This window comes from Falco punctatus (genome assembly GCF_963210335.1).
Source record: "Falco punctatus genome assembly, chromosome: 1".
NCBI lineage: Eukaryota > Metazoa > Chordata > Aves > Falconiformes > Falconidae > Falco > Falco punctatus.
The window spans coordinates 118,968,978-118,994,520 of NC_137580.1; the positions used below are offsets into that span (position 1 = coordinate 118,968,978).

The 25,543-nt window shown below is 60.3% G+C and overlaps 1 protein-coding gene across 13 annotated transcripts; it reads right to left on the bottom strand.

The window, feature by feature from the left end:
* Positions 1-13: 13 nt before the first annotated feature.
* RNF157 (ring finger protein 157) lies at positions 14-25,428 on the bottom strand. 13 transcript variants are annotated; one of them, XM_080375951.1, is made up of 20 exons: positions 25,189-25,355; positions 19,498-19,616; positions 14,492-14,580; positions 13,797-13,943; positions 13,168-13,285; positions 12,987-13,053; positions 12,773-12,816; positions 12,322-12,369; positions 11,961-12,032; positions 11,242-11,401; positions 10,874-10,986; positions 10,281-10,519; positions 10,079-10,187; positions 9,754-9,865; positions 9,036-9,226; positions 8,829-8,894; positions 8,434-8,482; positions 6,836-6,946; positions 3,141-3,181; positions 14-2,667 (listed from the first exon to the last, which is right to left on the bottom strand). In XM_080375951.1, the coding sequence occupies exons 1-19, from the start codon at positions 25,274-25,276 to the stop codon at positions 3,141-3,143; spliced, it is 1,983 nt and encodes a 660-aa protein (XP_080232077.1). In that variant the 5' UTR covers positions 25,277-25,355; the 3' UTR covers positions 14-2,667. The 13 variants fall into 13 exon arrangements, 11 of the variants coding, with proteins under 11 accessions (XP_080232077.1, XP_080232083.1, XP_080232078.1 ...); XR_013926107.1 differs by having other exon boundaries at positions 2,560-2,667; positions 3,141-4,946; positions 25,189-25,428; XR_013926108.1 differs by having other exon boundaries at positions 2,560-2,667; positions 3,141-4,973; positions 25,189-25,428.
* Positions 25,429-25,543: the final 115 nt, after the last annotated feature.

The following is a 25,543-nucleotide window of genomic DNA, read 5'->3' on the forward strand; positions in this document are numbered from 1 at the left end:
TAACTTGGGACACTTTATTGACATAAGATACCCTTTATTAAACATACTCTTAAAATCCAAAACATGCTCAAAGCAAAGTCATAAGCAGCAATCTGGTTTCCTTCCTTAAATCCCTGATGGGTGGATCAATGGAACAAAGGGCTGATGCCTTTCACCCCACACTGCCAGCACCGGCAGCTCCTGCCTGCCCCTTGTCCCTTCTGGGTGGCTGAGGATGACACCGGTGTCACCACGCCCAGATCCCTGTGCCTCTCCTGTGCCACAGCAGAGGGTGCTAATTTCTTTGCTCACACTCAGGCAGCAGCATGCTGCTTGGTCACAGCATCCTCCCAGCTCCTGACCATCACAGCTCCACAGTACCTCCGAGTGAGCATCAGGTGCCTGCAGCTTGCAGCGTGCAGCTTGCCCTGTGAGCTTGCTTGGCAGCTCCAGCAGCCTTGGGGACAGATACACAGCTTGGAGCAGCCAGAAAACTCTCCCAGTCACTTCCCAGAACCCTCCTGAGCAAGGACCTGCCTGTTCTGGGCTGACCTGCCAGCAGCCACAAGGACTGTTGCAGCTCTACACCATGGTGCCTGGCCAAGCCCAGAGAGCTCTCGTTGTCCCCTCTGAAACCATGAGGAAGGTTGGGCTTTGGTAGACGAGCCATCCCTGGAGCACCAGCCTGGTTTTCCCTCCCCTGCCCATTCCAGAGGGTTAGGGAATAGCTGGCCTCCTGCAGCCCCCCTGGTTTTCTTAGCACAGCAAAATGGTGAATGCCTAAAGCTCTCCCTGCGTCCAGCACAGTGCTGCTGGCTCCTCAGGGCTGGGACACCCAAACCCACCAAGTTGCCCCACCACGGCACTGGGCAACATGTCCCCATGGTGGGGACACAGCATGTCGCCAAACAGGGTGCAAGGCTCGTCCCTGCTGCTGCAGCCTTCCCTGCTGTTAGCAGCTCCCATCCCATGGGGTGGCAGTTTGGAGATGTCACCCCCCGGCCATGAAGCATCCAGCCCTGGGTTCCCAGGGAGGAGTTGGAGAGCTGTTGAGCTTACAGGAGACATGGTGGAGTGCCAGCTCAGGGGAGGGAGCAGCGGGGTGGCCACTGCTGACCCCACCTCTGGCAGGACCCACACTGGGGCCACAGGGCAAGCAGCTACCGTGACCCCAGCTGTGAGCCAGGCAGAAAACGCACTCCCCAGCCCCAAAAAGGGCTTTACCCCCCTTTAGGAGCCAGGGCTGTCAGCACAGCCCATGCTCCACCATGGGGACAGGCGGCTGGGACCTGCTCCCCGCATGCACCCTGCAGCTGCTACAGGACACTGTGGTCACTGGATGAACACCTCTGTCCTAACATAGCTCTGAAATGCAGTTTCCTCCTGCAAAGAGAAGGTGGCCTTTGCTATCCCATCTGTGTGACAAAACCAGGTGGGGAAAAGGGGGGGGGGGCTCAGCTTCCTACCCTAGGCTGTCCTAAACAGCTCCAGAACTTGCTAGATTGGGTTGCTGAGTCTAATGCTCCTGGAAGTGGCTTCTGACTGTCCCTGATGCTCTCTAAAGTGGAGCCTGGCCACTGCCAGTGCCACCATCAGGTCCCCCAGGCTGTGGTTGTATCCCTACCCCAAAGGTGTACCTGTGCGCCTGTCCCCTGGAGCAAAACCCACTAACGCTGTCAGCCCAGTGCTGGCCAGAGGGATGGGGATGGAGGGGCGGGGAGTAGCTCCCACACCCGCATCCACCCCCTGCTACAAAGTGCAATGGAGAGGGCAAGACAGGTGGGACGGGGGAGTGACACTTTTGGCACTTGTTCCAGAGAGGGCACAGCCCCGAGCCCCAAGCTCACAGCGGGGCGGAAGACAGTGAGGTTAAATTAGCGATGCCCCAGAGGCTGGTGACCAGGGGGCCGGGGGGAGTACCAGATGCCCTACCCACCCCTGCCACCCTGCTCCGTCCCCTGGGGAAAAGCAGCCTCGCAGGCCAGGCTCAAGAGCCCACGTGCTGCCCAGGAGGAGTGTGGAGGGAGGGGGAGCTAGCAGGGCACCATCACCACCACGCATTAATGGGGACATCCCACGGCGTGGCATGGGGACAGCCCATGGCATGGCAGGGGCACAAGCCAGCAAACCTGGGGGGGGCCGGCCCCCCACGAAGGTCACTGGCTCAGGCACCAAGGCTGCCAATGCCAATGCTTGTCCTTTAACCGACACCCTCCTGCCATTGTCCCCCTCTGGCCACATCCCAAGACCCACTTTGTGGGGTGACCCCGTCCCACCTGCTCCACACGTTGGAAGAGAGGAGCCCTGGGGTGTGAGATGGCCAGGGGCAGGAAGGGACCCCAGGCCGTCCCCATCGGGGCTGGAGGATGGGAAGGTGCTGATGAGGGGCTCCAAAGTGACATGGCTCTTGGCTCCTCTCTGCGTAGCGGGGCCAGGGAGGAAAAGTCAAGGTTACCATCTTTTCTTTCAAAATTCAGTCCTGCTACAGCCAAGGGGTGGAGGTGGCAACGCCGACGGTGCCCGGACACCAGGGTCCCTCTGGGTGGGCAGTGGGGTGCACGCCCCTGCCAAGGCTGAGCCCTCACACGGGCAGGGTGGCCGCTGCCTGCTCCAGGTCTCGGGTGCCGGGGGGGCAGTGGGGCCAGGGCTCCTGCTGCAGCCGCACATTGTTGTTGGCTGCCTCTGGGCCTGCGGGGAGAAAACGGGGGGTTAGGGGCTCCTGAAGCCTGCTGGCATGCTCGGCTCATCTTCCCGTGGGGGATGCAAGTCAGTCTCCCCAACGAACACCCACCTCCCCAGCCCCACTTTGGGTTTTAGCTGCAGCAAGGGCTGGTGAGTGCCTGCACTTACCTCTCTGGGTCAGGGGAGCCCCTTCAACCCCTCATTTCTCGGGAATGCCAAGGTGCAAACGGGAAGCACAGTGCACCATGGCCAGGTTTTAACAGCCGAAATGGAAGGGGGCTGCCTCTGCCCCCACCGTGCCCAGCGAGAGGGCACAGGTAGATGCATGTGGGGGCTGCAGGTTAGGCACCGAGGGATGTCACCCTGGCCAGGGCAGTCAGGGGACTACCAGCAATACCAGGGCGAGGGGCGCCAACCCAGCGCCAACCCCCCCCAAGGTGACGGGGCGCGAGGCGGGTCAGGCTCTGGAGGTCTCATACCTATTCCTCAATGTTAATGGGGCAGGAGTCCGGCACGGCGGCTGCGTGGCAGGAGAGACCAGAAGGCACATGGTGAAGGTGGGAGCGGAGGCGGCGCAGGGGCATGCACGCGAACGAGCAAACGGGGTGACTCAAGGGGGCCGGGGGGGGCTCGCCACCTGCAAACGGGTCTGGGACGAGGACAGGGAGCCACCGCTGGGCACTGGGCGAGGAGGCTGTCATGCGTGGTGCCCCCTGGGGTTTCGTGCCAAGGAGAACTAAGGGGTGAACATGCTCGTGGCACGGGGGAGCCGGGTCCCCACATGCCTCCTCTCCGGCTGCAGGCTCCCGGTTCAGGCAGCACCCTCCAGCTGGGGCAGGGTGACGGGCCCGTGGCTTGCGTCCCACCACCTAAGTGACCAGAGGCTACACGGTGCCCTTAGGAAGGGGGTGCACCCCTAAAGCAGGGCGGCTGCTCCCACCAGCGAGGTTAAGCCCTGTGCCCAGGGGTGGGGGCAGCTCCGAGCCAGGGGGCCGTGCAAGGGCACCCCAAGGCCAAGGGCAAACGCTGAGGCTTTCCCAGAAAGGGAACAACGAAAACCCGCTGCCTGCTGATTTATGGGAGGTGACAGCTGCCGTTTCAACTGGATTTCATGGTGAACTCAGGCTGGAGAGCGAGGCACGTTAAGCCTGCAGATCCCAGAGGGAATGGATAATTAAACAGGACCACACATACACACGCACACTGCAATCCCATTAAGAGGTTGATATTGCATAAGTCACTGCTGTGCTCTGATGCAGAGACCCAGCTCAGCTCAGTGCACCCTTGGGAGCCTGCCGAGGAGCAGGGCTGGGGGCAGCAGGACAGAGTCTGGCCCTGCAGCGGGGACTCGGCCCCCTGCCCACCTGCCTTGTCTCCCCTTGGGCTGTGGGAGAGGGCTCCCCAGCACCATTAGCAGCCGCCAGACCTGCCCTGCGCACACTGGCTCCCAAAGAGCACTCCAGCGAGACCCCAGCAGCTCGCCTGGCCCAGCTCGGATCAGCTGTGGGTTTAAACCAGCAAAAACCCTTGGGGGATTTCAGGTCCTCTGCTGCTTCCAACGCAGCAGCTCCCCAACCCTCCCCACCTCATTGCCAGCCTTTTCGGCAGGTGCCTCCCCCGTTTCTCTTTCCAGCACTGCCTCTGCCACCCTGTCCCATGCAGAGGCTGCGGCCATGGCTGGAGGATGCTCTGAGCCCTGGGGACAGCCCCTGCAACACACCGCACACCCCGGGGCTCTGCAGGATCCACTCAAGGACACAGGTCTGTGGGATTTGTTTAAACCTTGTGTCCTAAAATCCCCGGGATGTGGCCTTTTGACTCCTCCCAAGGCTCTTTCCCACCAGACTGAAATCTGCAGAGAATTCACAACAGCTTGGAGGAACCACACTCAGGGCTTCATTCAATATGGAGAGGGAAAAACCCAACCCATAGGTTTAATCGTGCCCAGATCTCCCCGCAAGAGTAATTGGGGGAGGAATAACAACAACATCATCATCATCTCTGGTCAAGGTGATTTTTCTTTTAAGCTTTCAAGAAAACAGCACCTGGCCCCAAAGTAAGAGTCCACCTCGTTCTTGCCGGCCTTGTGGATGCTGTTACATCCAAACCTGCAAGAAACCTCTGCCCAAAAGGACGTTTTCAGTGCATGCAAACCAGCCCCGCGACTGCAATCCAGCACCACCAGTATTACATCGTGCCTCAAATTATCTCCATCGCAAAGCGGCTCAGTCCTGACAGCAGGTGGCTGCTGGGTGAATGCCCCCGGGGCGGGCGGAGCAGGGGGGCTGGGGAAGGAAGGAGCTGCCCTGAGTCTAAGGAACAAAACCAACATTGCAAAACACCGATTGCAACCAGGAAGCAACCAACTGGCCATGACAGCCCCGCTGGTGGCTGCTCCCCTCCGCCGCTCCAGCTCCCCCAAGCTCTTCCCAGGGCAATCCCCCTCCAACCCCATTCAGGCAGAGCTCTGTGTCCCTGGTGTTATTCCCTCTGGCACCTCTGCCATCCCTAGGGGACCACAGCCAGCCCCAAAGCCCCCACTCTGCACCTCCTCTGCCCCGGCACGAGCAGCAGCCCCCCGCTTTTCCCAGCAAACGCTGAGGCCGGATTGCCCCTCTCATGCGGGCGGCAGCGCGGCTCCCTGCGGAGGGCTCCAAGCAGCACGGCCGCCGGACGCATGGACAAACGTGGTGGCCAAAGGATGGAGAGTGCATCCTTAGCTGGGCTCAGCCCAGGGGCCAGATTCTGCACCCCAGCCCAGGCAGGGGACAAGGCCATTGCACTCCTTCCAGCAGAGCAAGAATCTGACCCTGTGCCAGGGCTGTTTGGGCTGCAAAGCTCCCCCTTCCTCATCCTCCCCCATCACAACCACAGGGGACACGGTCAGGGATGGCTTTGGTTGGTGCCACAGCTGGGGGATGCTTTGCCAGGATCCCCAGAAAAGGCAGGGGTGCTGCTGGGACCCCCCCAGCCCCTTCCCCAGCCCCCCCCGGCTGGTGAGGCTCAGCCAGCTGCTGCTGGAGGGTGATGGAGGGGACACAGAGCATTTGTGGCAGGCGCCTGTTCCTCCTCAAGAGCCTCAGCCATGTTTCTCCAGCACAGAAACCACCAGAAACAGGCGAGGCAGCAGGAGTGGAAGCTTTCCTGGAGCGGAAGAGGGGAAGGAAGGATTTCCCCTCCCTCCAGTAGGTTTCACCCACCTTCTTGGCTCTCCAGCACCCACTGCGGGTCTGGGACCTGCCACAAATTTAGCTGAAGGGGCAAGGCAGGGCAGAGTTGCTTTCAGCTTGTCCACAAATGTATTGATGGAGACCTAGACCTCAGAGGGCTTCATCTTAGCTTTTTGCCCCATCTCCCCCACACACAGGCTGATGAAGAGGAGCCTGTGGTGCTGGGCAGGGTCCCCAGCCCACTGCCCCCTTGGCCTATCTGGGGACCCGGGGTCACCAATACATTTGTCACCTTTGGGCAACTCCGGGCGGGGAGGGGACACAAGCGTGGGTTGAGAAAACAGTGTTGGCACAGAGCGAACATGAACTTTCACACAGAGAGAGGAGCCTGGGAGGGAGGAAGAAGGAAAAAAAAAGGGATGGAGACAAGGTGGGAGGAAACAGAAGTGAAAGGTGGGTGGGAGAGAAGGCATGAAGAAATGGAAAAGGGGTGAACTCTGGGGCTCTGCAGAAGGACAACCTGACTTTACGTGCCCTGTCTCCCCAGCCTTGGAGGAAGAGGAGGGGGAGGCAGGCAGCCCCTGCAGTAAGGCTGGACTGGCTGTGGATCACATCCCAACCCAAAATACTGCTGCTTCCACCACAAGTCTGGACCAGGTTACAGTCATGCACGCAACCACCTTCACAGGTAGGGCTGGTGTCCCCAGGGTGCCAGCAGCCCCTGGCCAAGGGACAACGCATCCCAGAAAAGCAAGTCTGCAAGCCCCTGGGGACATCCCAATGGGGACAGGTCACCCTGACCTATGGCTGCTGGGTGGCGACATGCCTGGTGCTCAGCCCCATGCCGGGACGGGTGGTGGGGTGCAGTGAGGACAGTGGGGATGGTGGTGGTGGGGATGGCAGGGATGGGAGAGGAGGGATGGATGCAAAGGGCTGGCATGATGCAGGGAAGAGTGGAACTGTCCCCCCCACCCCAAGTTCATGTTCAGCAGACGGCCACTCACCAGGTAAGCAGGCCTCAGAGCACAGTTTATTGTCCAGCGCTTTCACGTGTGCGATGCCCAAGTCATTGTTATTGTCACACCTCAGACCGAGGAAAGCGCCTGTCCTCGGGCCTGGAAGGGAGTTAAGGCAGTTAACGCTGCGGCTCAGCGCTGGGGCTTGCCGTTGCCTTTTTAGTGGTGGGGTGTGGGATTTCTGGGTCTTTTCCTCTCCCCTCCCCACTCTCTTTAAAAAAAAAAAAAAAAAATGGATAAAAATGATGCATCTAGAGCGGACAATAACGCCTGGGCACAGTCCGAGCTGCTCCTTTCCTTGCACCAGCCGCATCCAAGGGCAGCGCAACAGCCACGATGCGGCGATGGGCACCACGCGTGAACCTGCCCGGGGTTCAACCAAACCTTCCCCCCGACACAGCCGAGCGGTCCTGGGTCGGTAGAGCCGGGCCACGGTGGCACCCGTCACTTCCCACCGGAGCCTCTCCGGCACCATCAGCGCGTGCATGAGAGCCGCGGGGATGCCAGGAGGAGGCAGCAACTGGATGCGTGGGGCAAGAGAAGCCGTAGCCAAGCTTTGCAGGGGGAATGGAGGCTTTCGGGGCTGAGGGAGGTAACTGCTTCTTAGCATCACCTGTACGAGAGATCAGCACCCAAGTTCTTACCTGCATCCATCAGATGCAGGCGACTAAACCTCAGGAGGTATGTTCCCAAATAAGCCAGTAGCCCCGCTGATAACGGGCACAGGACCGTGTCCTAAAGAGAAAGGCCATCCCGCTCCTGGAGTTGTTGGAATGCCCATGGATGTCCCACCACAAGCCCCAGCTGCTCCTCAGTTGTCCTGTTTGAGTCTCCCCATCAGCAAGAGCCTCCCCGCAGGGCAGCGGTCACGTTCTGGTGATGGGTGTTCCTGCCTTCCAGTTTGGCCGAGTGTCCAGGTTGGATGGGGGAACAGTTTTGGCATATTTTTGCTAACCAGAGACTTGCAGACATGAGAGGGGGCACACTGGGGGCCTTCCTACTGCCCAAATGTACAGGGGTGACCACGTCTTTCCTTGGCTATCTGAGCACAAGGGAGGAGGCGAGAAGAACCCTCAATGTGCGTGTGTTGGCTTGCAAAAGCACACTGAGGACAGGCTAAAAAGAAATGAGGAAAGCATCCCAAAGGGAACAGTTTTGCAGCCCCTTCCTATGGGAACCAGCCCAGACAGGGGTCCTTAAGGGGGAGACTTCCAGAGATGTGAGGAAAGACCTTTTTGGCAAGGGGGAAAACACAGAGAAGCCTCTTTCCCACTTGGCCCATCGGAAACACCATCAGTTCCTGCACGCCAGCCGTCCCCTGCTCCGCGTCCTGCACTGCGCTCACCGGGGTCCCTGTGGCCAGCTGACTTCCCCCACCCACCGGTGTTCAACCCCCCCGTGGGTGGCTCTGCTGTGACAGATGCTTTCCCAGCCCCAGTGCCCACGGAGTCACCCAGAGCTCTCCCCGACACGGCAGCTGGCAGGCAGGGGAGCTGGGGCAGCCAGCACAGCACCTGCCACTCGCTTGGCTGCCCACCGGTGACAGTGAACTGAAAGTAAGGGGACAACAACCGGGGGCCTTTTACCGTCTTCCTGCGTGGGAGAGGCGTCCTCGTCCTCCAGCACGTCATTGCCCTGCAGCACAGGCAAGAGGCAGCCAGCGTTAGCAGCCCTGCAGCGTCCCAGCACCACGCCGGGGGCTGTCCCTGGGTCCCTTTGGGGGAACGTCCCTGGCCCCGGGGGTTCCCATGGACCAGGAAGATGATCCTGGACAGGGGACAGCCCCACTGCCCCATCCATCCCCAGGGCAGCCTCACAGGGACATGGGGGGCAGCCCCTTCCCCAGCCCAGCCGTGGGGGAATGTGGTGCCAGCCGTGCAGCTTCCCCCTCCATGGGCACCCAGAGCTGGGCACGGCCGGGGTCCCCGCGCTGTGCTGGGTGGCACCACGGCTCCCAGCCCCACCGGGCAGTTACGGTTACCTCGGCATCGCGCTCCTCCGCCGAGATGCTGACGAAGTTCATATCTGGTGACTCCACAGGCGTCGACTGCAGGAAGACGGTGAGAGAGATGAAAGGGGAAAAAAATAAAAAAGTCTGGTGCCAGTGGGTTTGGAGAAGTTACATCCCATGGGGAAGTTTTTGAACCTGGGGGCAACGGCCACCCATCAACAGCCCCCCAGCCCCTACCTCTCCGTCGGAGGCTGTGGCGCTGGCGGCCGCAGGTGAGGGGAGCATGTCCCCCTCCTCCTCCTCCTCCGTGCCAGGAGCAACATAGGAGCCGGACATGGAGGACACTGTGTCGGTGCTGAGCTGGGAGTGCTGGCTCTGGGAGGAGGCCATGGACATGACGGACTGAGCCAGGCTGCTGCTGACGGGCTCTGGGGGAGAGCGGGGGCTGAGCGGGGCTGCTGGATCCCCCCAGCCCACCAGTGCGAGTCACGGCACAGCACCAGCTAATTGAAAAGGGGGCTAACGAGGAGGAGCGGGGTGCAGAGCCGAGGACTTGCTGCATGCCATGGAGGTGTGATGGGTGAAAAGCTGCCAGCAGCGGGTCCCTGGGGCTCACAGCCCTCTCTGTGGGTCTATGGAGCGACAAAGCAGGGGGAATCGGTCCCCCCATCTCCAGGTCTATGGGGTGACGAAGCCGAGGCGATTGGTGCCCCCGTGCCCCCACCTCTGGGTCTGTGGGGTGACGAAGCAGGGACAATCAGTGCCCTCATGCCCCCCATCTTCAGGTCTATGGGTGATGACACAAGTGACACCCTGGGGCTTCATGCAGTGTCTATGGCAGGGTAGGAAGAGGGCCATGCAAGCCCACCCTACATCCCCCCGCAGCGGAACAGACCCAAGACTACAATGCTGCTCTCCTGCCTTGCCAACACTGGCGAGTCCCACTGTGCCGTACCTTCTGGGGACGAGATGGTGGAGGACAGGGGTGTCCCAGTGCACGAGGACTGGTCGATGGCTCCCGACGATGACAGGGTGAGATTTTCGCTGTCTGGTGTCGCACCACATTCCTGGAAGAAGAAGAGCCCATGGGGAGGTGAGGATGGGCAATATTTGGCAGGGGTGGATCAGCCTCCCCCGGGCATCCTTAGGGATGGAGGAAGACCCAGGAGGGGCAAACCCCAGCCAGCCCTGCTGGTCCCAAGCCTCCCCCGAACATGCCACCCCCACCCCAGTGCCTCGGCTCAGCACCAGCGTGTTTTGGTGTTCCGGAGAGTGCTCACCTCCTCGCGCCGGGCAGGGGATCTCCTCCTGGAGACCCTCAGCTCTGACTCGGTACATGACTTCTCATCCTCCTCCTCGGGCAGGATGGAGGAGTTCTGCGAGATGGACCTGCCCGGAGGGGACACAGCAGAGGACTTCATCCCTGTCCACAGCCCCCAGAACCCCAGAGCCCCCGGACGCTGTGCTCACCCCGGTACTCACTTGGAGAGGCTCTTCTTCAGCTTGAGCCCTGGAGGACCACAGTCAGGGAGACGCTCTAGGGGCGAGAGGGCCCGCAGGGGGGGCAGGGGGCCATCGCTGCCGTAGGAGGGCAGGGTCCCCGTGCCCGGGGAGTCCCCCAGTGCTCGCAGCGGCAGGGCGGCTGGCGAGGGAGTCAGTGGCCCATTGAGGGCCTCCAGCAGTGACACCACCTCGTAGCCCGGGGGGATGTTCTCCGAGGACTGGGGAGAGGGGGAAGATGGGGTGAGGGTCCTCCCCAGGCCATATCCCTGCCTCCCTCCCTGACTCCCGCTGGGATCAGGATGCCCCGAGAAGCTAAAAGGTACAGAACGGACAAACTCCCTGTGCAAATGAAAGCCCCAAACCTGTGGTCTTTCCACCCAACCAAAAGCCCTTTCCCTGCAATATCAACCTTGCATTTTTTCTAAGATCAATTTGCATTAAATAAATTAACCTTGGCTGCAGGAAACACGTGCACCCCCAAACCTCCCACCTCAGCAGGGTGAAGGGGGTCAGGGATCCCACAGCTGCTGGGGTGGGGGTCGGGGCGGGTACAGGCTCAGCCAGGCACTGACCGAGTGCTCCTCGGAGTCGGAGGTCTGCGAGGCGATGATGGGGTTGAAGCTGGTAGGTGAGAGGGGACCCAGCTTTTTCCTCATGGCTCGGATTTGAAGCAAAGCTCGGAAAGCTATGACAGCAGGGATAGAGGGTGGGGTGAAAACCAGGTGCTGAAAGGAGACACACACCCCCACGCACCCCTGCAAAATGCCACCCCATTTCCTAGGAGGGGCATCCCTGCACTGCACAGCATCGCTGCATGTGGGGCTGGAGGGACACCGGGACCCAAGGACGGGAGATGCCAGCCCACTCCCAGAGATGCCAGCCCACTCCCAGAGATGCCATCCACCCCATCCCAGCTGCCAGCTGCCCCCCCAGCCCTTACGCAGCCTGCAGATGGGGCAGTTGTTGGCCTGGTAGCGCAGGGTGTCAGCGCAGGTGTTGCAGAGGCAGAGGTGGCGGCAGGGCAGGATGAGGGTGTCACGGACGTCTGAGAGGCAGACGACACACTCGGCGCTGTTATCGCTCACCTCGTCCTCGGCCACCTGCCCCACGGGAGAGATGGGAACCGCTTGACCCTGGGGTCCCCAGCCCATGTAGCACGAGGGTGAATGCCCTAAAATGCTGGCTGGGTGCCCCAAGAGCTCGCTGTGGGGTCCTGCCTCTGTCCCTGGGCTGTCTGCTCTTGAAATACAACCCTGGGACCTTATCCCTCCCCTCCTGAAGGCTGGGAAATGGGGCCAGAGGTATCAGGCACCCCACGGAGGGATGTAACCTCCACCCCAACCTTTATACCTACAGCACAGAGCATGAGGCACATCCCATGCTTTGAGCTGCACAGTCCCCTCCTAAGCCATCCCTAAGATCCAGCCATCAGTTCCCCCATAAGGGACCACAAAGCATGGGGCTAAAAAAAAAAAAAAGCTCAATCCTTCAGCTTTCTGCCTCCAGCAGCTTCAATGCCAGCGCAAAGTGTCCCCAAACACCCGCACACCCCCGGCAGCTCCGTGCCATGCTGCAAACTCTCGCCCTGAGCATGTTTTAGTGGCCAGACCCGTGCTAGGGGAAGGGAAGAGGGAAGACCGGCGGGATGCAGGTGCGTACCTTGGAGTCCTGTGTGTTGTACTTGTTCTCGATGCCATAGATCTCCTGCAGGAGGTAGCTCACACCATCCACCTGCAACCCCAGGGGGAAGGGGTGAGGAGCAGAGACATGGCCACCGCAGCCCCCACGGCTCCTGGCCCCCTCCTTGGGCCAGCCCTCCTCACCCCAACACCTGCAGTTTCTCTTTGCATTGATGTACTTGACATTGCACTCGAGAAGCTCCCTGGGAGGCAGGAGCAGGGCAGGGGCACACTGATGCCCGCACTGGGGTTTGCTGCTCCCCAGAAGCCCCTCGTCACCTTTTCCAGAAGCATGTGCAGGGCAGTAGCTGCCACCACCCTGGGGACACCCAAACACTCACCACTTGCTTCTGCTTGAGGGGCTTCACGCAGAAGGTGCCGTCGCTGTGCTGGAGGGAGGAGAGCACACGGGTGGGCACCGGGGCCGAGCACCCCAGGGACCCCGGTGCTGCAGCACCCACCCGCCCCATAGCTGTTGCCACTCCCTCCTTGCTCCCATCCAGCCCATTCTGCTGCAATTCTGGCTTTTCCTGACAGCCCAGTACCAGGCAGCTGTGGGCTGTCATGCACGTTGCAAGGCTGGAGACTTGTGGGAGGAAGGAAGAAGATGGAGTTGAGACCAAATGCCTCAAAAATGGGCGCTTAAAATTAGGGGATGGTCCCAGAATTTCAGGAGCAGCCCCAAAAGAGCCCCAGCCCAGCAGCACCAGCCTGAGCCCCGCAGGGTTTCTCCAGGTTCTCATACCTGGCATGGGGGTAGCAGGGGCAGGACGGCCCCAGCTTGGCACTTACCTTCTCAAAGGTGGCCAGCAGCACGTGGCAGTGCCCAGTGTGCTCTGCAAGACACAAAGGGATGGGCTCAGGGGACACGCAGGGCTCAGGGGATGGGGCAGAGCCGCAGGTGACAGCGAGGAAAAGCAGGAGGCTCTGCCCAGTTGGTGCAAGGGTGGGCATCACAATGCCAGCAACTGGGAAATCTCAACCCAGCAAGGAACCCACTCCTCACCCTCTCCTTCATCCACCACCGCGTGCACCACCATGGGGTACACCTCCCGGTCCAGGTCGAAGCCCAGCTGGAGAGAAACAGGAGGAGAGGCTTGGTGAGATGGAGCAGTGACGAAGGCTTCATCCCACATCCATAACCATACCCAACCCCACGGCTGATGCCACAAGCTGGTGGGACCCACCTCCTCCTCGCTCCACTCAGAGGGGTCAACAGTGTGGGAGGGCACGCAGAACTGCTGGCACACCCCTCGCTTGTAGTACACTGTCTCCGACTGCAGGCTGTTGTCCCTGGGAATGTAGCTGTCCCGTGGGGAGAGGACAGAGTCAGGGACATGTGGGTGTCCCCGTGCTCCTCCTGGTCCCTTGGCTCATGGGGATGCCAGGAAGATGGAAGAGATAAGGTGTCACTCCTGTCCCCTGCTCCTGGATGCCTTCTTGGGGCTGAGGTGAGAAGTCCTAAAAAGGGCTAAAATAATCCACAAGGCTAAAATAACCCCAGGGCAGCCAACGCGGGACAGGAGGGGACAGGGACAACTCCACAGCCAACCTGGTGGGGACCAGCAGGAGCAAGGATTTCTCCTGGTCTCAGCCCTGACCTGGAGGTAAAAAGGGAGCAGGATGGGATGGGGAAGGAGTGGTGGGGGCTGGCAGGGACCTGGCGGAGGTGAGGAGCACCCTCCACCCTCAGCACCATCAGCAGCTGCCTTGTGCCCTGAGGAGGGGAGATGCTCCAGCGAGGAGAGGGCTCCGTGTCCATCAGCAGAGCCCCACACCCTAGCTGGGGGGGACACAGCAGGCTGAGGCTCCTCACCTTGCCACCCCATTGTGAAACTCTTCAGTCGCCTGGTAGTAGATAGTTATGGCCACACGGGCGTCCGTGTCGAAGGTGAACTCCACGTTGTAGTGCACCTTGGCTTTACTGACTTCTTCCCCCGGGGTCTTCACCTCCTCTGAGCACCTGGGGAGTACAGAGGGCCCGGGAGGCAGGCACCCCTCAGGGATGGCTCGGGGTGCTCCAAGACCGATTCCTTGCCATGAGGCTGCCCTCGGCACCGATGGCCCCAAAAGGGGCTGCCCCCCTCCATCAGGGGAAACCGAGGCACGCCAGGAGGGCCCAGCATGGCCAAGGTCAAGCCTGCAGACTGGGAAGCGCTGCAGGCAGATTTCAGCTGTAATCCCAAATCTCCCAGCCTGGCTGCAATCCCCAGCCTCCCCCCAACAAAGCCTTTGCAAGGCGGGGGAGGAAGAAAAAGCGAAGCACTTCAAAGGTAGCACTAAGCTCCTTTAATCCCGCAGCACAGCCAGTGCCCGTGTGCGGAAAGCTCGCCGTGCCAGGAGGGGAAGGGGCACATGTGTACAGCAATGGCTCGTCCCCTGCATCCGCCTGCGCCACGATGAGAGCATCCCCGTGCTCAGCATCCCCTGGGAGCATCCAGCCAGACCCTTCCCTCCCCAGGGCTCATGTTCATGTGGTGCCCGGCCCCATCTTCCCCCTGCAGGGCTCACTTGACAAGGCGCAGGGTGTCCTTGCGGATGTTGATTAAGCTCCTGAGGGTCTTCACGGGTTCCTGAGGAGGTGGAGCAGCATAAGGGAACTAGGACAAGAGAGACACCGGTGAAGGCAGACACACGTGGCAGGACTACAGTGGCCACGGACCTTAGCCCCAGACTCCCCAGTGACCCAGTCCCGACCCATCACCCTGTACACAGGGACCCAGGGTGGCCTGCGTATCCTGATGGGTGCTGAGCACTCACAGCTCCCGCTGGCACCTGGGTACCAGGCAGCATGATGGCATGGACTTCCCTCCGCGAAGAGCAAGCCCAGACTTTGCAGGTGACAGCTTCACCGGGGTGGAGGCACACACATAGAGGGGTTGTTCCTCGACCCTTCAGCTGGAGGGCGAGGGGGACACGGGGCACGGGGCAGGCAGGCAGCTGCTGATGTATTTTTAGGCTGCTGATGCAGCGCAGAGCTGCTGGATGAGGCTGGTCAGGGGGAGGACGAAGCTCCCTCTCTGCCTGCAGCCAAGGAACAGGCACAAGTGTCCTTGTCTTCTCCCTGGGATGGATTCCTGAAGCAAGGAGCCAACAGGGCAGCCAGCAGCACTACAAGGGAAAGGTGTCACACCATCCCCCAAGGTGACCTTGTCCTTCCCGGTCCTCCCTGTCTCCCTGCACAGAGGCTACAGGCCTTGCTGGGGAGAGGGGACATGGTGGCAGCCAGGGGACACCCTCCCCTTGGCACTGCAGCCACCCAAAGGGAGCTGGGGTGTTGGGGAAGGGACGCCAGACCCACCGCCCCACTGTCTCCCAGGCAGGCTGAGCCGCAGGGAGGGAGATCAGCCTCCCCGGGGGGACAACGCAAGCACACGTGGGAGTGACAGAGGCTTACACTGGGATTAACACCCGGCTTGTTGGTGAGCTGTCACCGTGTGCCAGGGGACAGCCGGAGCATGAGGTGCCATCGGGGATGGCAGATGCTCACAAGAGCCTAAGGGCTCCATTGCTGCCTTGGGAGAGGGAAGAGCTAACCAAGCCTGGGTCCCTTCGTGCCCCCCGCCACCCCCAGCCCAGTGGTGGGAGGTCAGGGACAGCCAGGCACCCCCTGCACCCCAATACTGAGGGGACAAGACTAAACTGCACGTGGCCCTGGGGACCCCCACAGAGAGCCAAGTGCCCATTTGCCATGTCCCTGGCGCCCTCACATGGGAAAGCCATTGCCAGCCTTCCCCGTCCCCAAAGCCATTGCCAACCTTCCCCGTCCCCAAAGCCATTGCCAACCCTCCCCGTCCCCAAAGCCATTGCCAACCCTCCCCGTCCCCAAAGCCATTGCCAGCCTTCCCCGTCCCCAAAGCCATTGCCAGCCTTCCCCGTCCCCAAAGCCATTGCCAGCCTTCCCCGTCCCCAAAGCCATTGCCAGCCTTCCCCGTCCCCAAAGCCATTGCCAACCTTCCCCGTCCCCAAAGCCATTGCCAGCCTTCCCCGTCCCCAAAGCCATTGCCAGCCTTCCCTGTCCCCAAAGCCATTGCCAGCCTTCCCCGTCCCCAAAGCCATTGCCAGCCTTCCCCGTCCCCAAAGCCATTGCCAGCCTTCCCCGTCCCCAAAGCCATTGCCAGCCTTCCCCGTCCCCAAAGCCATTGCCAGCCTTCCCCGTCCCCAAAGCCATTGCCAGCCTTCCCCGTCCCCAAAGCCATTGCCAACCCTCCCCGTCCCCAAAGCCATTGCCAACCCTCCCCGTCCCCAAAGCCTGTAGAGCAGGATGGATGGGGCTGGGGGACCCATGCTGGGCTCAGAGTGACGGGACGGGACAGGCTGCTCACAGGATCAGGCAGTGCAGGCACAGACCTGCCCCATCCCTCCTCCACCATCCACCCCAGCATCACCTCCTGTGTCCCACCACCCCATGGCTCCGGTCCCACTGGTGGCATAGAAAGGCTAAAGCCTGGGCTGGCCCCAGTGCGGCTGATGGCAGCAGAATCTTTGAAGATGAGCCCAGAGCACCCTGGAACTGCTGCCCCCTCGCTCCCCTCTGGGAGGGGAAAAGGGTGGCCGAGTCATTAATCTGGTGTTAATGCGCTTTTTAACGAGTCACTAAGTGTGCACCTGCAGAATCACCCCTTGCAGCTGGAAGGGAGCAAGTCAGAAAAGGCATGTCACAACGCACTGTGCCCTGTCACGATACATCCTCTGCTATTCAAATTAATGAAGTAATCCAATCTTGCTCATTTGCACCTTACACAGCCGAGCCATACCCAAACCAGCCCGCAGTTAGTGGCAGAGCTCGCCCTGGCAGGGAGAGCACCAGTGGGTGCAAGCCCCCTCCCGCCGCAGCACCCAGGGGTGGGTGACAGAGGAGGAAAGGGGCAGCCAGGTCCCCTGGGTGCAGCCCTGCAGGGGCTGGGCAGGATGGGGAAGTGCCGCAGGCAAATTTCATGCTGCAGAAACCACTTTGCCATCACAGTTGGGCCTTTTCACACCCACGTGCAAGCTCTTTTTTTTTTTTTTTTTTTTTTTGAGGGGTTGGGTTAGGTGGTTTTTTTTTTAAACGAAATTTTGCAACTCGGATTTGCACAGCATAAAGGGGCTGTTTAAAGGACTTTGCACATCCCCTCGATGTAAACCAAGATGAAAAACAACAGGAAAAAAACCCTCACTGCAACCGTTACTCATCTAAGAACATTGTCCGTGTGCCTACAGCAACATTTGGTCCAGGCTGGCTTCTGTTAGACTGAAAAAAAAACCCAAAAACCACCCTCAAAAATCTTTCACGGGGTTTTTCTAGAAGCAGACCCAGGTGGGTTTGTATGGGCAGGGAAACCCAGGGGCACATTTCAACAGTCCCCAGCTTCCCCTGTGCTCTCCACAAGCAGCTTCTCTGCTCCTCAGCCCCTGCAGGGGTGTTGCAGCACAGCAGCAGCTACTTAAACCTGTAACACCCTTCCCAGCCCCTTGGGAACCTGTTCCGAGCTGGAAAATCCAGATTATCATGTATCTGTGGAGGGGAAAGTCTGCACAGCCACTGGGTGCTCTGCACATCCCCACGGCAGCAGCGCTGTTAATAGCTCAGACAAGGTGCTCAGCTCAGAGAGGACTTGGCCCACAATTTTTCCAAGACCTCCTGGACTTTGATACTCAAGGATCCCAAAATAAATCCCCCACCAAAAAGCACTGGCCAGCTCTGATCTTTCCAGCCCAGCCAGGGCTCTCACAGCAGGCCAGAACACGAAGGCATCACAGCCAAGAAGCATCAGGACAGGTCTTGAAGGCAGCATCAGAGATGCCCAAACGGTGCCTAGACACAGGCTCAGACCAGAAACAACACGGGTCCTCCTCGACCCCTCCCTGAGCCCCCAAAACTGGCCTGACCCAAGAGCCCAGCCCCAAAACACCCCTGATCCCCAGGGAGACAGGACCTCAGCCACCGCTCTGCAGCCCAGGGCCGTCAGTAATTAAGCCGAAGCAATGCAATTTAGTTTGCAACGCTATATTAATTCTCTCTGCTGTTTCCAAGCTGTTCCTTTACCTTCCCCGCTGCTTCTGCTGTCAGGGCATTTGACTTGGGAACTGCTCACTGGGCAGTTTAGAGGCTTTTACTGTAATCAAGAGGATTTCTCAGCGCTCACTGAGAACCCGAGTGCTGACTTTACATTTTCTGGGGAAGCACAGAGGATGGAGAGAAAGGCGCTGGCTTCGCCCACCCAGCACTCACGGGTTCTGGGGGGTGCTCCTGCCCTTGGCTCTCTTGGGATCCCTGTTCTGGCACAGCCCAGGGCTGGGTGCTTCCCCACTGAAGGACCGTACGATGCTGCCAAAACGCTGCCAAAGCTGATTTGAAGGAGGAAACACAAACCAGGACAGCAGCAGCCTTACCAGCACAACACAGAGCAGGCAGCGGTTTAGAGCTGGGCCACTAGTACCAAGCAAGTTAATCTTGACACAGTAAAAAAAGCTTTGGTGCCTTTTAATTTCTCACCTTGGTTTTTTTGTTTTGTTTTTGTTTTTTTTTTTAAATACGTGACCCCCGCACTGCTCTAGCTGCCACTGGCGAGCTGCCCCGCTGAGATGCACCCACAGGAGCAGAGGACGTTACCCCCATGGCTGAAACCCCGCTGTGCGGACGGCTCCACTCTTACGTCCTCCCTTTCCAAAGGCAGCGAACAGAAAAAACACCTCCAGGACCACAGGGTCCCAGGACCTCCCCTGCAGCCGTGTTTCCTCGTGCCCTGGGACCAGCTGGAGCCACAGCACCCCGCACCACAAAACCCATCAGTGCTGCCCACAGCCTCCCCCAGCCCCTTTTAATTTTTTTTCTCCCCTTTTTTGCTAGAGTTTGGGGAACACTTTCACCTGCTCCTGTTCAAGCTACTCTACCCCACACCACTGGCACGTCCCCCACCACATGCTCCCTTGTGGGCTGGGAGATGGCTCCTGGCTGAGCTGGGAAAGGCAGCGAGAGGGAAGGACTTGTGCTAAACCAGCCCATTACCCCTCGCCACCTTCTTTACCAGCTCATGTTTTTAAGCTGGTGGGTTTGTGCACCCAAGCAGCCTTTGCAGGTCAGAAAACACAAGCAGGTCCGCTGACCCACCACAGGGGTTCCACAGAGAGCTGCACCCAAAGGCAGATGTCACACAATCAGCATTCAGTCACCATCAGGGCCACATCAGTCCATTCCCAACCACCTGCAAACCTGTTCACCCCTTGCAACCCAAGCTTGGCAGCGAGGTGAGAGACACAGCAGTAACGTGGCATTGCTGTGGAGCGCACGGATGCGGGCGGACAGGCTGAGACCCGGGTCAGTCCCTAGCAGAGCGAGTAGCCAGCCCTTATATTAGACGTCAGAGAATCCACTCGGGCTACCCCAGGCATGCTTGGCTGGCTCTGCCCCCGGGGGGTGACAGCCAGCAGCCTTACACCATGCACCCCCATGACACACAGAGTCACTAGCATGGGAAGAAGGGGCATGGCTGTGCCCCAGCGATCCCCCCAGCCCCAATCCCCCCGGTGCCCACCACCACAGGCCGGTTCCCCAGGAAGTTGAGGTCGCTGTTCTCGCCGAAGAGGTAACCCTCGGGGTGCGTGGAGTCGAACTTCTCGCCGCCCATGATGAAGTGGTTGGCAAAGTAGCTCCCTGGAAAGAAAACGGAGACCACCTGAGTGTGAGGGGGGGGGCGAGGCCGGGGCTTCAATCAGGTGATGGAGCAACATGAAGCCACTGAACTGGTGGCTCAGAGGTGGCTTCGCTCCCAGGGTCACCTTGCTGGGAGCCTTTTGGGTTGAGCTGACAGCTGCCGGCCCCCAGGCAGGCGGAGGAGGAAGGGGAGCTTGTCCTGCCCTCCCCTCTCCCTGCCCACATCCCCCTGCTGCCAGCAATCCCTGCCCGGCCATCAGAGCTGGGATGAGGAGAGGCTGGGGCAGGGGTCCACGGCAACGCCCAGCACGGGGGCTGCTCCATCCCATGGGATTTAATGGGTGCAGATTCATACCCCAGGACGTCGGCTGCATCCCCCCAGAGCGCGGCGCCTGCTCCCCTTTCCCTGCCTGGAAAATCCCTGCGAGCCCCAGCCTGGCCTGAGCCTCCCAAGGTCACCCCGACCTTCAGCCATCCCCACGCTGGCAGGGGCGGCCGAATCCAGGTCTGCGAGCGGGAAGGGGAGATGGCTCCCGGGAGGGCAGAGCAGCCCTAATCCTCTGCATAAACACCAGCAAAATTCCCGAGGAGGCAGCGGCCGCAGCCTGTCCTGCCCGAGCACCGCAAGCCAGGATGGCTCCCACATCTTCACGGACGCTGCCGGGAAGGGGGGGCTCAGGCCAGGCACGGAGCCCTCAAAACAGGCAGGGCTGCTGCCGCCCAAAGCCCGGTGCTGCAGACCCCCTGGGCCATCCGAGGCCAGACACCTTCCCAGGTTTGCTGCAGCCACCGCCAGAAAGGTGGGCAAAGCACACCTGAACTGAGTTGTGTCAGTTCTTAGCCTGCAGCCTTCCCCAGGAAGGGCTCACCTGCAGGAGGGAGGATTCTGAGGGGCTGTAGACCCTCCAGGAGGTCAGCAACCCCTCTGCAAAGCACTGCACATTGCCCTGGTGAATGCCAGACAACAACCAGCATCCCTTCTTCCCTCACAGGGTGAAGCACAGAGCCAAAACATCGGTGTGTCCTGTCCCCCGAGCTGGAAGCAGCCCCCAGGTCAGGCAGTTCTTCACAAGAAGAGATTTTTTTTTTTATTTTTCCTTCCAGCCTGGCCAGGAGCTGACTGGTGCCAGCTCCTTGTCTGTAAGATCGGGGCTGTGGCTGCCTGGGGAAAGCACGCCATGGCACAGGATCCAGCCTGGGCAGGACGGTTGGGACTTCTTGCATTGGGAAAAGGAATAGAAAGGGGGAGGTGAAGAGGGATGGGGCAGCAGAGTGGGGCGAGCAGAAGCACTGGGGGTCAGGAGAGGCAACAGATGTAGGACAGACATAGCCCCCTGCATCCCACCAGCCACAGGGACAGGGTCTGGCTTACAAAAACCCAAGAGCACAGAGCCATCTACACCCCACCGCCCCTGGGACACCCCAAAACTAAACCTTTGGGGTCTGCAGATAAAGGAGTTCAAGCCTGGGCTGTCAGCTCTGCTTGTGCAGACTGAAGTCAGAGCTTGCAGTCGGTTTCCAGCAGATGCAACGACTGCCCAGGGGTGGATCAGGCCTTAATACTGCATTTAAAAACTAAAACTGAGCCCAAACTCAAAGGGTAGGAGGAGACAGGACCTAACGCCGGGGCAGGAGGGATGAGAGGGGCCATACAGCTTCACTCAAAGGCCCCGTGGCACAGGGATGCCCGGATGCAGGGCGTCCGTTAGCAAACGTCAACCATCAATTATTGATGCCTGCTGCTTTCTGGTCCCATTTTCCATGTACATAATTTATAGGCAGCTCCCCAGGGAAGGATGCAGCCACGTGAAAAATAAAGCCAAGAGCAAAGAATCTTCAGAGCTGCCTGCAACGGCACGGCCGGGGAGAACAGGGTCATCCAGAGCTTTTCCTGGCACTGACCTGGGGCAAGAGCTGGAGATGGGGAGGGGTGAAAATAATAATAATAATAAAAAATATTTTTAAACCTGCAGAAAAGCTACCCCAGCACTGGAGAAAAGCTGGAAAATGGAGCTCAGGCTCTCTGTGATGGCCCCAGGCATGGTTTGGTGGATGCTGGGGGCTCCCATAGGATGGGCAGAGCAGGTGAGGACCATGCTGGCATCACCCAACACTTTCTGCCAGGGGTTGGGAGCACCCCTGGGCGCTGCAGGCTCCCCAGCGCACCCCGTAAGTGGCCCAGGGGCTTCACCTCCCCCTTTGCAGCAGACAGCAGGGCCCTGTGCTCCCTCCCAGGGAAAGTCCTCTAAACACTTTGCCATTAAATGAGAGCCTGGAGTGATGCTGGGAAAAGCCCAGGGCATCGGCAGGAGCCTGCCAGCCCCACTGGGTGCCGGTGACCCCATGGGCACAGCTGGGTGGCAGAGAAGGGAAGAACCTTTCCAGCCACAGCCATCTTATTATCAGCTGATTATAAATCCTTAACCAACGCCTACTCCCAGGGAAGGAAAGCCCGTCAAGGACAGTCACGTCACCGAGGGAAAGCCAGGTTTTAATGAGATCTTAAACTTCAGAGGCCTGGCAAGCATGCAGGAAGGGCTGAACAGAGCAGCTGCTAGAAAGAAGGAATAAACCAAAACTGCATGATGTTCCTGGCAAACAAAGTGTGTCCTGCATGCCTGCCGACACCACCATGTGGGACATATCTGGCACCAGCCAGTGCCGTAAGGCTGTCAGCCCTTTGTCTCCGTGAGTGCCAGGGATGCCACCTTGCCCAGATGTCCCAGACAGGTGAGGACCCCACAGGCGCAGACTTGGCTGTGCCCATGGCTCTGGCACACATGGGCACACATCCTGCGTCGTCCCCCAAGCCATCGCTGCCCTGCTGGGGTCTGGCTCGGCTCTGGCAACGCAGCTTCTGGCTCCCGAGTGTCAGAGCCTGGATGTTTCGGCAGGGTCACAGCCCTGCTCTCCAAAAGGGTTAAAATAGAAAAGCTCATTTTCAGCCCATCTGCACACTCCCAGCAAGGGAAGCGCAGGGTTTTGCACAGCCTGCAGTCACCCCAGCCAGGTGGCCATGGCATGGTGCTGGCACAAGGACACCCCATGGCAGCACGTGCCAGCACGGGGTGCTGCGATGGGCACAGCACCATCTGGGTGATGCCCTGGCCAGTTAAAAGGCGCTTGGGTGCTTCTGCCCCGGGGCGTCCCATCACCGCCTGGTGAGCTGGCATGCTGCAGCTTATTTAATTCAGCACTCTAAAGCAGGCAGCCAGAGCCAGCAGCAGCCAGAGGCAAAGCCAAACCCTGACCACAGCACTGCTGCGTCAGCCATCACCCACCGCAGCCCCCCAGAGCCCCCAGACCGCTCCCTGTGCCATGGCAGTGGCACCACCCCGGGGCTGGGCCCCCAGATCTGGGGATGTCACTGCCTGGGTAACCCCTTCACTCCTGTTCCCAGCCAGGGTCCCACTTACTGTCTCCCCTCCCATGTGCCTCAGGGGAGCTCGATGCTGGCCTTGGCCAGGGTCAGGGCCTGAAAGCCGGGGACTTGCCCCGGTCGCCATCCCACTAGCCAGGCAGTGGGCTCCACACACAGCCCCTGCCTGCTCCACCTCCCATCGCCTTTGCTGACGTGACATTAGAGCCACTGAAGTAAATCTCAGCCTTTGCCTTAAAATACTGGTTTAACTAATGCCATTTGCACCCTGCCTGGAGGGGACGGGACCCCCAGGATGGGAAGGGGAGATGCTTGATGGGGGCCAGATGTGGCTGCCCTGTTCCCACGGGTGGCACTGGCCATCCCCAGTGAGCCTGCAACCAAACAGCCAAAGCCACGTCTCACAGAGGGAAATGCCCTGGGGTCCTGTGAGACCGCCCCCCCCCCCCCCCGGCCCCATCTGGGCCACGTTTCCAAAGCCAGTGGCTGTTTCCAGGGAGCATCTGAGGCGAGAGATGCGCTGCCGCCACAGAGGAATCAGCTCCGCTGCCTGGCACATCTTCCCTCCCGGCTGCCGGCAGCGCTGAAGGCAAATCCCCTCACAGATTAAAAGCAAACCAGCCATAATCTCCTGTGGCCACCAGCCCACCCTCATTCCAGCGTAGATGGCCATGGCACCTGGGCACCTCCTGCCCTGCTCCCCAAGGACCCCAGGCAGCACCAGGACTGTCCCCACCAGCTCTGCCCAGGCCCATCCGTAGGGCCCAGCTGAGCACACTTGGGAGCCCCAGTTTCTCCCTGAAAGCCAGAGTTAAGCATCAGCCAGGTGTTCTCTGCCAGCTGAGATGAGTTTGGAAGTGCTCAGCTGGGTGCACTTGCTCCCCCTGAGCAGGGCACGGTACAGGCTCCTTCATGCCCGGGTATCTCAAGAGCCCCTAACTAAGGTGTTCCAAGCCAAAATCCCTTGATGCACAGAGCCACAGCCCCTGCAAGGAGCAAACCCACGATGGGGTGGTCCAGCTTCACCTGGCATCAAGGTGACAGAGGCCTTGAAACCATGAAAAAGGGGGAGCAGGGGGAGCCCTCAGAAGGACAGGCTGCCGCCTCGGGCCCGCAGTGCCCCAGTTAACCCGCACTACCGCAGATGTGCTGGCCAACCGTACAACCCACTTTAGATTAAAATTTAAAAAGAAAAGCTAAGCACAGCTTTTCAAGACAAGAGTAGGGGTTTGTGTTGGCTGTAATTTTTCCTAAGGAGGTCTTTATTTGTAATTAGCAAGTAATTTGTCACAGCACTAACGATCCAAGCGTTTACCTTATCCTATTAACTACCAAAATAGTTACCTATTAATAATATTCAGTGCCGCAAGGATCCTGTGGCAATCCCTACATGCACACACCGTGCTCCAGGGCATCATCCACCGATATCAGTATTTCTGCAGCTCTGAAGCACTACCCACCCAAGGAGCAGACTCTATCCCCTCTCCCCACCGCGACCCCTGCATGCCCCCCCCCCCCCCGACACCCGCTCAGAGCGGTCCTTTGCAGGGAAAAGCGAGACAAGGAGGGGAGGGCCGGATTTTCCAAGGTCACGCACAAGGTTTGAGACAGAGCCGGCCTTGGGAGCAGGAGAGACATGACCGCCAAGCCTTCAGGCGAGGAGCTGGGGAAGGAGAAGTCTCCCCACGGCAGGGACTAGGGTGCTGCTATGGGGCAGAGCCCTGGCAAAGGCCCCCCCCCTCCGATCCTTCCCACCCCAGCCTCCATCAACCCTCCCGGGAATATAAATCCAGGCTTTTCCCCAGCAGACAGCACCGGCTGTAAAAAGAGCTCCAGCTTTCCCACCCGAACGCCACGGGCCACGCATACAAATAATAATAATATCATTAAAGTCGCATCAACTCAGCCAAGTTTGGAGCCAGGTTTGGCTGGCAAAGGGGTACCCGGAGAGGGGGCACCCCGCGGGTGGGTCCAGGGGTGCCCCCTCCTTGCCGCGCCCCACAGAGCCAAGGTGCTCAGCACCAGCCCTGTATTTTTAGGGTGCCCCCCCCAGCTGCCTGCAGTCAGGGCTTGCTTTGGGGTGCGCAGGGGCATTCCCGACCGCAGCAAGGTCGTTCCCGGTGCCTGCCTTGCTCGCTCCCCCCCCACCGCCCAGCAGCGGCACCGGGACGCGGGACCCCCCCGGGGGCTCACCGGATTTCGGGGGGTATCTGTAGACGGAATTAGCGGGGATATCCACTTCCTCCACCCCTGCGTTTTGCCGGCTGGTCAGAGCCCCCATGGCCGGGCCGGGAGGCTCAGCGGGCGGGATGCGGCGGGGCGCCCTCCCGCCCGGGACCGGCACCGGGGCTGGCGGCGGCGGCCCCCGCCCGCAGCATCCTGCGCTCTGCGCCGCGCCCGGCACCGCCTCCGCGCTAGCGCCGGGGCTGCGCCAATGCGGGGCCGGGCCGCGCCGGGCGGGGCTTGCCCTGCCCCGCCCCGCCCCGCCCCGCCCTGCCGCGGCTCGGGGGACAAGGACCCTGCCCCCGTGCTCCCCCGTCGCCGGTGG